We start from the raw sequence: 12,414 nt of genomic DNA on the forward strand, positions 1-12,414 counted from the left end.
TTAATACTGGATGAAAGATTTTACCACATTTTTTCTGGCAGAGTGTCCTGTCATGACCAATGCAAATGCAGTAATTGTGGCTTGCCTGAAGGATCATTATCCCTGAAATTCAAAACATTTCCTGGTTGTACTCTCCTCTTCTCGTTATAACGTTTTCCATGTGGTGTAACTTCAACCAGTTGTCTCCTGCACAGCCACTCTGCACAGCTCTCCTAGATCCTGAGCATACAACACCCTGTATGCCATACATCCAGTCACCGTGCTTGTTACCAGGTCTGTGAATTTTGGCACAGGATCAGCTTTCTGCTGCTTAACACGATGAGGCGTTTATCTGCCCTGAGGGATCCTGAATATTGCCCATTGATAGAGCGTGAGTTTCCGTGCTCTGACTGCTGCTCAGATCAGGTCTTTTGGACTGAAATCACACGCTGTGCTCTGGCTTGGTTCCTTGTGGGGACACTGGAGACACCAGAGTGCAGCCATGCTACAGAGCAGACAACCACGGACATGGGTGACCAAGCCAACAGCAAATAAACAATCAACTAATTGGTCTTTTAGCATTGCCCTTTGTAACCTGCAGAACTATAATTAGTTTTCAGACTTTTATCTTCAAACATTTTAATACAATTTAAAATCCTTACAAGAAAGAAGAGCTGCTCTGTCCCAGTACTGAGTTTTGAAGCCATATCCTTTCATAGCAATAGTCTCTATTATTTACAAAAAGTAAATTATCAGGAAATGTGTCATGAAGAAAATACAACACTATTTTCATCTTTGGCACAGAATTATGAAGTAAAAATAATTATTTTCTAGGCAGTTTAATTGATTTGAAATGTTCCTACAGAAGACTTAGTTCCTATATAGCAGTCTCTATATAGATTGCAGAATGCCTTGGAAAATAAAAGGAGAAAATGTGTTAAAGGCTGCTTAGCTAGCTACAGACATATACAGATATTTTAGATTAAAGACTCTTTTTGTTTTGTACTATAAGTAAAGAAAAATAAAGACACTCTGTACTCACTCAGAGCACGTGGAGATCATTCTAGGTCTGTGCTCTCTTCAAGCGTTCAGTTAAACATTTATTGGTTTGTTAAATTCATTCCCTTTTAGCAAATAAACTTAAGCATGTTACTTCTCATTAAATCCATGGGCTTAAGCTCGGACAAAATTAGGTCTCCCCTAATGCTTCTGTAGTTCAGCCTTTCCCATCTTGCACTGGCACTGTGCCGCTGCAGGGTTTAGCAGGTCACACGGTGAGCCCAGGAGCAAAGGTCGCTCAGCACAGTGCCCCTCGCAGCGCTGGAAATAGCGGGGAGAGAGCTGTACGCTGACAGTGCCCGCGTGTTTAGCTGTGTGTCTGCATCTGAGCCTGACAAATGCTCTTTCCTTTGAACTTCCAATGCACTTGGTTATGGCCTCTCTGTCCAGGACTGCATTTTGATTTTCCACACATCTCTTCTTTTAATGCTTACCTGCCATCCTCTGCTGAAGCTGCTCATGCCCAAGCTCTGCACTGTCCATCAAAGAGATCTCGCACCTAAGAAATCCCTGACACTAGCAATCATTGTGTATTCGCATCCACGCATAAACTTAAAATTTCCTGGTTTGTAGTAAACTTACAAACAATATTTCTCTCTGTTTAAGTGGCAATAGTCACATTTGTGTTATTTGAGCCCATCTGCCAAATAGAATTACTTAAAGCTTATCTCTGCTCTACCATTTCCTGGTTTTAGCCTGATGCAGCCCAAGCAGATTTTAAGGGTGTTACTTTTACTGCAGAGCAGTCAGTGCAGGATCAGATGTGTGGCATTCAGAGACGCTGTAGTTCTGCAAACATTTTTTTTTCCCTTCTTTCCTCTAAGATGTCTGAGTTACCCTGTGCAGACTACATCTGGTATCTGAGCCATACGGGGCAAACCTGGCAGGGCAATTGTGCTGTGGAGCTTGTGGTAGATGCAGAATTTAGCCAGGAACAGTTAGCTTTATCCCTGTAGGTGTGAATCCATCCATCTACCTGTGCTTTAGCTGTACATGCATTTTATCATGTCACTTGTCACTATATAACCATATTAACACCATTTCCCATAAACTGTAGACTGGTACTGGGATATGTTCACAAGTCTTTTCCTATACTTCCATAAAAGTGCTTTTTAACAGATTATGACCAATTTTTTAAGCCAAAAGAATGATTCCAAGCCATTCACATGTGCAAGACATGTTTTTATTTTTCCCTCAAGTGAAAGCCATCAAGGTCTGTAAAAAGCTGAGGGAAATAGTTAAGGGAAATACTGCTCTACCTTAACAGCAGGCAGAAAAACCAGCTGTCAGTCACGGCTCGAAGGTCCCACAGTTAATAATCTTGCAGGCTACCGTAGGCCTTTCGTTGTACGTAGGTACAGCTTCCAGTCTCTGGAGAACCTCCGTGCCCTCGATCAGTTGCCTACGGGAGGGAGAGAGTGCACACATGATCTGCCTCCATCCAGAGCCAGCCCCGCAGCCGCCGGCTTGCACAAGGCCATGGCAAACCCAGGCACCAGTTTCCTACTGACAGGCTGCACCCGTGCTGCTCTTTAAAGAATCATTCCTTGCAATGGAGTGACAAGTGCCATTGGTTCTTGATTGAGTAGCCTCTAGTTAGCATTTTAGGAGAGGTGAAAATACTATGGCTTTATGGCTAATAAGTGTTGTACCATGTGTCCCAGCTACAAATGGCCATTGCTTTTGAACAGAAGTCGAGACATGCTGTCAGGAGTGACAGTATTACAAGTGACTCCCTGAGAAATACCTTTCATTTCCTTCTTTCACGGTGCAAATCGGAATCCTGAAAACACTCCAACATTTTGCAGTCTTTCCAATGTTCAGCCTGTCTTGCTCTTGTGCTGTGGGATCATGAGCTGTGCCTCCTGCAGGCACCAGCATGGCGATGGATGCCAGCAGTGCTCCAGAAAGCTTCATACTGCATCCCATCCCACCCCACCCCATCCCATCCAGCACAGTGGTACCAAGTGGGGAGGACATTGCAGGCAGTCCTTGCCCAAGCACAGATGTCAGAAGGACTGAGCCAGCACAGGGCTGGAAAATGCCTGGTGGTCCTCATCATATGCTCTGGCTGCTTTTTTCTCCCTCAGGATTAAACTCCCACTCAGATTTAAGAGGACCTGGCTATAAGATCATGGATCTTGCATCTTTCAGATTACACAGAGCTGGGCAAGGCAGAAACCTGAGGTGAACACTACTGGTTATAAATATATCCAGCCAGCAATTGCTTTTGGTTTGTTCTCTGTAGGTTAGACACTTGTGCTTTTCACTTCCTTTAAATATGCTGTCTCACTTCCTTTAAATATGCTGTCGTCTTTCTCCATGATGTGGTTACATGGAAACTGCACTGTGAATTTCTCTCTCTGTGGTGATACATACCTCCTGCACGCTGCAGTGGTGGCAAGGTTGTGTGTACATACCCAAAAGCTACGTATTTTTTGTCCAAATAGGGAGCTGGCTGAAAGGTGATGTAGAACTGCGAGCTGTTGGTGTGGCGGCCCTTGTTGGCCATCCCGAGGACGCCTCTTCCCTTGTGACGGACAGCGAAACATTCATCTAGGGAAGGAGGATGAAAGGGATGAAAGGCTGCAGTTGTGTTGCTCTCTTTGCTGTTATTCACTGTACAGGTCCCTTTTGGCAGCTCCCACAAGCTCCCCTTTCTTCCTTCCCCTCTCCGTTTCCCTTCTCCTTTTCCCCCAAAGGTCTCCTCGAGTCTCATGTGAGCAGAGTCTGCTTTGAATCAATGTCCTTCCTAGAAAGAGCTTCCCACTACTGCCTAGTGTTTCTGCCAGTAAAGAAGCTGAAAAAATATCCATTAAAAAAGCACTCTAGTTATTTCTGAGTATTAAAGCCACAGCAATGATGGCTCCAGCATCTTGTTGTCTGTCTGTAATGCTTCTTGCCAGAGGAGCTTGGGGCACTTAGTGTGGTTTTTTCCTGCAGCTACTCGGGATTATTCCCACTGTATGGGTGAGGAAGGCAGGAGGCAGAGTGGGTGCTCCGACCCCAGCCTCTGCTCTGCCTCTCCTCATGCCGCTGCCTGCCGTGAAGAGGACATGATCCCTGGTGAGGAGCACAGGCAGGGCTCTGAGGGCAGGAGGTGCCTGGCTGGGGCATGATGCCCGGCTGCTCCCAGTGCTCAGCAACTCGCGTGGGAGGGTGAGCTGGAGACTTCTTTAGCCAAATAAAATGACAGAGCTGAGTAAATGGAGAGCAGATATTTAGTTAAGGAGGCCAGGGTGCTGCCAGGGCAGAAGTTTTGTTCCAGGGTGAGGACATGAGGCAGGCGACAGGATCGAGAGACACGGGGAGGTGAAAAGGATCCTCTTTGCTGGCTGAGGAAGGGCTGGTGAGGGGGGAGAGAAGAGATGCCTCTCAAGAGGGATGACTGGGGTAGGATAGACATTAGGCATGCTTGGGTTTGGGGGATTATGGCAAAGACTTGATTCCTTTTTCCCCATGGAGGGGAGCCCAGCTCTGAGGTGAGGAGCAGGGGGTGCACTCATCCTGACCTCCTCCATCACCCATCTCTGATCTGATCACACTGAGCAGTCAAGAGCTCATTGAGCTCTCAATAAGCTTGAAGGAAACTGTAGAAATATTTAGATTTTATTGTTCTCTAGGCTTTTAAAAATTGTTTTTACCCTGTTTGAGGGCCCTTCTCAGGCACTGATTAATAAAAACAGTAATTAAATTTTAACAGTTACTCCCTGACCACTGCTTTGTGGTTTGCAAAGTGGCTTCAGCAGACTAATTTTGGAGTAGGATGCTTTCTCCTATGACGTGACGCTGCAGTCCGAGTGATTCTCTGTAATTACCTCAGTCTTTTCAGCTCATTACAGTAAAATGCAGTTGCATCCCATCAATTTCAGCAGGCGTTGCAGTGCCCGGACGTGTGCCAAGCATGGAGTCTCCTAGAATATTACTGTCTGACAGAGGCATCTCTCACCCTTTTCAGATATTGAAGATATTTGTCCTCTGCCCTCAGTGTAAAATAGTTTGGCGGGAAGTACTGGGAAAGCAATCTAAGCCTTAAAATAGAAAGGCATACCCAAGTGAACACCTTTCTCAAGGATGAAAAGCAACTTTTAATTAAAAAGAGGGAGGGGAAGAATTAGCAGCCCTTTCCTTTAATACATCAACACGTGGAGTCTGTGTAATATGGGTAATAAAACTCTTCCAGGGACACTTTCAAGGTTGATAGATTCCAAATTAAATCCACCTCAAAATTACTTCAGCGATTTTTGATGCATTATCACTTTCCCACATGACATGGCAGCTTCTTTCCTGGGTAGCACAGGGAAAGCACAAGCTCTGCCTGGAGGAGGAGGATGGAGCTGGGAGCAAAACCGGGCTGTGGGCAGGGCTGGGGCTTTGTGCCACAGCCTGGGCAGGGAGCGCGGGGCTGGAGCTCTCCTGTACGCAGAGCAGCCTACACACGTTTAAACTCAGTTTCCTCCACAGATGATTGCTACCCGAACAGAAAGCGTGAAGGGTGCGAGATGTGCGCTACCACAAATCTGTTGGGTAACATTACTAGAAAAGAGGACTCACAAACTTTAAAATCCTCAGTGACACCCATCTTGCAAACAGTTTAACAGCCAGTCCTATTTTTTTCCAATACCAGCTTATGTTCTTTCTGAGATGTACGTGTCCCAGGAGTCTAGGCTTGCTGCTATTTCAGGAGCTCCAGCATCAAGTAAGTGACTTTTGCCCCTTCCTGCCCACTCTAGGCAGCCCGTGGCATGTGCTGCCTGAAATCCCACACGCTGGGCTTCCACTTCCAGCAGCTTTCCTGCCCGCCAGTGTTGCGACTGGGCCGGACAGCGTGGGCTAGTGACCCGCCTTCGGCCAGGCTTTGCTCCATCCATCCCAGGGCCTCGAGGTGAGAGTGGCTTCTCCTCGTGAGTGGGCTCTTCAGCGTCTTGGGAAAGAAAGTTTTCAGCCACACTTGGCATTTCTGATCTCACTGTTGGCTGCTGCCCAGCCTGCTCAAATGTCACATAGTTTGTGCCATTGGCAGTGGGGAAGCTTTTCTATAAGGGAACATAAATCAGTTTCAAAAGTGCTTTTAACTGTCATAAAATGTCTTTATGGGTAGCATTTAATCTAAACAGAAGATCCCAAATGTCTATGTCAATTATATGGGTTGTTTTTCTTAAATATTACATGTTATAGTGTTCTTTTTTCTTTACATTTTATTACTTTATACCAGTATGGGGGAACATTTTTTGTTAAACTTAGCTCATGTTTGTCATTTCTCAACTTTCACGGTTTTATGTGAGGTTGGGAAGCAACTTTCCTTACATCCACAGAGTCACGTAGCTGCTGGCAGTGATGCCTGCAGTGTGCCCAAGCCTGAAAAGCTGCCTGAGGTCCAGGAAATCTGGAGTTAAAGCTGACTTATTTCCATTATTTGAAATGCATTTAAACAAGTGGCATCAGGTGGCCGGAGATCTGTAGCTAATCCAGTTCTGCATTTCTAAGATCCTGTCCACAAAGGTGAGTATTCACAGTTTGAAGTAGGCAGTGGGTGACCATCAGCCCTTGTTTGGGCAGGGAGAAGGAGCTGGTGGAGCTGAGCCTCAGGCAGGGGACATCAGAGGAGGGGACAAGGTTACAGATCAAAAGGTCTCCTACTAAAGCAGTCCGCTCCTGCTAATACAAGCAGATAATAATTCTAACTGAAAAGCAAACCCTTTTGCTTTTGGGAGATGAAAGCAAATTCCCAAGTTATTCTGTGAATAAGATCAGATCAACAACTTGATTTTTGTGGAAATTTACCATTTGCACAGTAAGGAAACATACCTTCAAAGGTGGGACCATAAATTGACTCTCCTTCATCTCCCTTTCCAGTTATGATGTCTGCAGGGTAGATAAAAGTAACCATCAGAGACTAGGTTTATCACAGGCATTACTGGGGGTTGTCCGCCAGCAGCTCAGCTGAGGTCAGAGACATGGGTTGCGCATCAGCCCGGTGGAACAACTGCACCCATCTTTCTGTTTTACTACAGAAAATTTTAACAGACCTTTGGGAAGAGCTCTGTTTCCATCCCAAGAGATGGTCTGTCTATGGAGAACTATTTCACATGGTGCATTTAATTGCTGCTCTGAAGCTAGTATCTCAAGTGAGAATACAGCATCTGCCCTCCTGGGAGAGTTCCTGTTGAGGAAGAGGCAGCTGGGAGAACAACAGCTGTCGGAGGGACTAGGGTTAGAACAAGGAAGGATGAAAATGGAGCTGTGGTATTATGGTGAGTTAAGACCACTCGTCTAAGAGAAGAGATTTGATTCCTCTTGAACCAGATTCCTGATGAGTAAACCAGTAAAGAAACCTGATGTGTCTATTTTTTTTTTTTTTTAAGAAGTCTGGTTCTGTTACTTTATTTAGACATTGTCTTACACCAGTCAGGTTATGGTTAGTCCTCTACAATAGCAAGCTTGTAATTTTCAGCTGCTTTTATGGACTACATTGATATTTGCATAGTTATTCATGGAAAATAGGAGGTGTATCTTCAAAGTATAAACTTAAAATGGATTTAAGCATTCACATTTGGAGCAGGCAAGGCAAATGCAGGTTAAGAAATATAGATAAATAAGATGGATGGTAGACCAATAGGGAGTAATGAAGGAAATGCCTTCTGATACACCTAACTATCTTGACTGCCCTGGGGATGTCAGGCGAGCTGCGTGACCCATCATTTATGGTGCCTTTCTCGTTAGAGCCAAAGTCCAGACAGAGCATTGGGGTTCAGACAACTCACCAGCATGTTTGGAAGGGCTCTGACACTTGGCTAAACGTGTCTGTAAATTAATCTCTCCATAAAACAAGTAATATGTTTTTCTATGGATATTCTTAGTGTTTTCATGTTTCCAATTAGTTTCCTAATTACTTACCAAAGAACTCAATGGAAAAGAGTTACTGCTTTCAATTAGTTTCCTAAATTCTTTTGACAAGGTCTTGGATAATAAAAAGAACAAATTCTCCAAACTTTTCCTATGTTTAGAAAGTGAGAAGGCTGAAAGAGAAAATGTTTTCTGGTTTTTAAATATACAGTAATTAAAAGCTTGTCCTGTAAAGGTTAGCTTTGTCATGCAGTTCAGTTATGTCTCCACAGATGAAGGCTGTTATTCACGCAGATCATCCCACCCCCATTTCTGCTGTAACTCAGGTTTCCTCAGGACACTTGGAAACGCACCTCCTCCTTGGATCCACCCGTTTTTCACGAGGCGATGGAAAAGGGAGTTTTTGTAGGTGAGCTCTCGGCCGTCGCGGGGAGACTTTGCTCCTCCGGCACACAGGGCACGAAAGTTCTCACAGGTCCTGGGACACAAGTCTGAAAAGAGCTGCAAAAGAGAGAAGAGGAAAACATGTGAAATTCATAGCAGACAACGAGTGACATTCCTAGCTGCCCAGATTTCTGTTCCCCCTCCTTTGACAGGTGAAACCACCATGCCGGGTGGACTTGTTCCTTGCTTTTGCTCCTCTGTAACTTACCTCAAAGAGCAGCCTCCCGACGGGCTGTTCCACAATGGCTATCTCCAGGTACACAAACACGTGCTGTTTAAAGCAGAAAAACAAATGCAGTGAGGGAAAGGCCCAGCTCTCCATGCTTCACTCATTTCCTAACACAGGCCAGGGTCCAGCTGCCCAGTGCAAATGGTCTCAGCAAATGTCTGTGGGATTGCAGGAGGGAGCAGCCCTGAGAAGGACTTGGGGGTACTGGTGGATGAGAAGCTCAACATGTGCCAGCAGTGCATGCTCACAGCCCCAAAGGCCAACTGTGTCCTGGGCTGCATCAAGAGAAGCGTGGCCAGCAGGTCGAGGGAGGTGATTCTCCCCCTGTACTTTGCTCTGGTGAGATCCCACCTGCAGTGCTGTGTCCAGCTCTGGGGCTTCCAACATAAGAAGGACATGGACCTACTGGTGTGAGTCCAGAGGAGGCCATGAGGATGGTCCGAGGGCTGGAGCACCTCTCCTGTGAGGACAGGCTGAGAGAGTTGGGACTGTTCAGCCTGGAGAAGAGAAGGCTCTGGGGAGACCTTCTAGCGGCCTTCTGGTACCTGACGGGGCTCCAGGAAGGCTGGGGAGGGACTTTTTACAAGGGCAGGTAGTGATAGAACAAGGGGTGATGGCTTTAAACTGGAAGAGGGTAGGTTTAGATTAGATATTAGGAAGAAATTCTTCCTGTGAGGATGGTGAGATGCTGGAACAGGTTGTCCAGAGAAGTTGTGGATGCCCCCTCCCTGGAAGTGTTTAAGGCCAGGCTGGATGAGGCTTTGAGCAACCTGGTCTATGTAGTAAGATAGGGTCTGGCGGCCGGAAGATATCGGGCTGTACGGAAAGGTAAGACACCCCCCTCTCTCTCCTAGTAGCCAATAGCACTTAGCCTGTGATGTAAGCAGGTGGAAGTGACATAGTGAACCCACACTATATAGTACTGTGTCGCACAGCATTAAACGCCATTTGCAGCATCCTCATATTGGTGTCAGTGCTCATTGGCCCAGAGACGGGGTGTGTGTTTGTCTCTGTGCCTCCTCGACCGGACGGGACGTTGCGGGATAACAACTGCAACAGGTCTAGCAGAAGGTGTCCCTGCTCATGGCAGGGGAGTTGGAACTAGATAATCTTTAAGGTCCCTTCCAACCCATACCATGCTATGGTTCTATGCCTGTCAGTGCACAACACTCCTAATATTTTGTTTAAATAAACAGAAAAGTAGAGGATGTTTCACTTCATTCTGGTCAGAGATAATCCCAAATGTGTGTTAAAAACAAACTACTGGGCAAGGCCCACTACTTCATCTTGCATTTATTTACATGCCTATTGCAGCCCTTACAATACAGGCAGCAATAAATGAATCTGCAGGAATATCAACCATCACACCAAAAAGGACTTTTCTCACTCATCCCAGCCAGCTTCAAATCTGCATGCCATCGATGTTGCATCTTCCGTGGGATTCATCTTGACATGCCATTTTATTTTTCTCTGCTCTCAATACCATGTCAACACTGGCCATGTTGCACCTTGTGACATCACAGCATTTCAAGGGGTCTTCGCTGGGAAAGGGGAGATTTGGCACTTGGGCTTTTGGTACCCTAAAATAAGGGTATCCAAGAATTTTGGTAGACAAGGGCTGGGTTAGTTTGGGATTTTGGAGCAGGCATGGTCACAGCACAGGCAGCAATGTGCTTTTGTCAGACTGTTCAGCCCTGAAGCAGTTAGTATGAGTTGGGTATCCAGGCTAGTGTTTGCTGCTTCCTGGCTGCCACGCTCTCCTTCCTCCTTGTGGTACCTGCCCTTTCATCTGGCAACCTCTCCAGCCACTTACCAGCCCTGTACTCTTTGTGTAAAACAGTGCTACTTGCCTGGCTGTTTTTCAGATATTTAGCGTAGAAATCCTCAGCAATAGCTTGGTAAAGTTCCTTGGGCTTGAAGTCTTGATACCCCCACTCATGGTAAGACCACTTGAGCAGCTCCTTCTCATCTCCCAGCAGCTGGCCATCCTTGAAACACATCACCGAGGAGGCATATGCCCACACCTCACCTCTCAGTTCCTGCATTCCAGAGGGACAACAGAGCCTCCAGGGATTAATTACATAATTAGTGAAGAAGCAGTCAGTGATACCCACCATAGGTAAGGTGGCCTGTGGTATTTTTATGTCTTTCCTACTTTTAAAACCACAAATCCAGCCAACTGGAAGGGATTGGGTAGCAGCTTTTGGTGAGGTGTGCTGATATTGCACGCAGTTACATGCCCTACAGGTCTGGATCCTGCTGCTACAGGACATTATCATGACAAGAGTCATCTGGGTGTCAACTTGGGGGCAGCTCAGGCTGAACAGGAAAAGTGCCTGGAGAGCCCCATCCTGCCTTGAGGGTTTCAGAGAATGTTAAATAAATGGGGGTGGAAAAGCTCACATCTGAAATCTATGGATGGCACCAAGCTGGGAGGGGTCCAAAACAACCCGAGGATGCGGATGCAAGAGTTACCTTCTTTTTCTCCTGTAAATATTCATGCCATGCAAATTCTACTAAAGGCTGTATTACAGGATCTGCAAACTTGCGTGGAAACTTCAGCTTCAGAGCCTATGTTTTCAAAATAAGAAAAAAAAATTGTTTACAAGCAGTTTAATGCCCTCCCACACCCTATCCTACCACAGCTCTTATTTCCCTCATGAAATACAACCTAAACCACGTTCTAATCCAGTTATTGCTCTGCACCCCTCATACCTCTGGCATAATGCCTGACACTTGCAGAAGTACAATGCAAATGTCCTGTTTGCAGATGTAATGGGTGTCTTGTTTTTCTATGAAGGGCTGCTGCACAAGCATGATTGAATTATACTGGTACTGCCCCCAACTCTGCCCTCCGTGTGAGATGGATGTAAGCAATGAGATATTCAAAGATGTTGCTGAGCATCATCAACTGCATTTTTGCATGTACCAGGAGTCTCAGGAGTCCCAGGAGACTGGGCCAAGGGCCTTGGGACAAGCGAGTGGCTCAGTGAAGGCTGCAAGGTGAACATTTCCGGTCCCTGCTGTATGTACCATTGCCTCAGGAGCACACTGCTATTTATGGGACACTCCTGTCCATCAATTTATCCTCACCTCCATGTAGGCACACAAGTGCCACAAGCTGTGGCTTAAAGCTAGCCAAACTGGCCTTAAAAAGAATAAAGCAAAGTGAATTTCTACTCAGCTCATGGTCCCGGTTGCTGTTATTGGGATGGTGGCTGGAAAAAAAGGATGGCAGAGCATCATCAGCTGTAAATAATGCTGGGGAACAAGCCTGGCAGATGAACTCTTACAGGCAGGGAGGGCATGAAGGTCAGCGCTGCGCATCCCACAGCGGGCTGCATGCTGTGCATCTCCGCACAGCCAAGCTTCTCATGGAAAGTCCAAGAAAGCCTGCGAGGTTTGCAGCTTTTTGCTTTCTCATTTGCCCCGGCAGAGCTGCGTTAAGGGACTTGTCATAAGCTGCCGAGTAAGTCGGGCAGAGCTGTGATGTGCATGACATCTTACACAGCATTGCATAGCTGTAAAATTCCTTGGAGGTGTAGAACAAGGAGGTGAGGATGTTGCAATGTAGACCCCCTGCCCTGAGCAGTGCCCAGCCAGGGGCCCATAAAGCCTCAGTGCTTGTGCCTGTGTCTGGCAGCATGAAGAAGGGCAGAAACCCCAAATTTGGAGTATTTTCTTCCTAAGAGCTGCTGCTAGACGTAGGCATTCCTTTGCTTTACTTACTGCCAGCCCACACCACTCCCTGCTGCTCCCATCCCAGCGCTGGGACTGAAGCCCGGGGTTACCTCTGCTGTGCACTTGGCCGCGTGGAAAGCTGGGTCCCGGAGTAGCCCCACCACCGTCACCGCCAC

At 46.4% G+C, this 12,414-nt stretch overlaps 1 protein-coding gene across 1 annotated transcript; it reads right to left on the reverse strand.

Annotated features, from left to right (window-relative positions):
* Positions 1–2,328: 2,328 nt before the first annotated feature.
* Positions 2,329–12,414, reverse strand: PPIL6 (peptidylprolyl isomerase like 6; the record flags this gene model as incomplete). The annotated part of the gene is made up of 8 exons (XM_010166014.1): positions 2,329–2,440; positions 3,459–3,594; positions 6,847–6,903; positions 8,238–8,385; positions 8,537–8,599; positions 10,408–10,596; positions 11,033–11,128; positions 12,349–12,414. Coding segments are annotated over 8 exons (867 nt in total), but the record flags the coding sequence as incomplete, so codon positions are not given.

The sequence above is a fragment of the Antrostomus carolinensis genome, unplaced genomic scaffold (genome assembly GCF_000700745.2).
Source record: "Antrostomus carolinensis isolate BGI_N321 unplaced genomic scaffold, ASM70074v2 scaffold26874, whole genome shotgun sequence".
Lineage (NCBI taxonomy): Eukaryota > Metazoa > Chordata > Aves > Caprimulgiformes > Caprimulgidae > Antrostomus > Antrostomus carolinensis.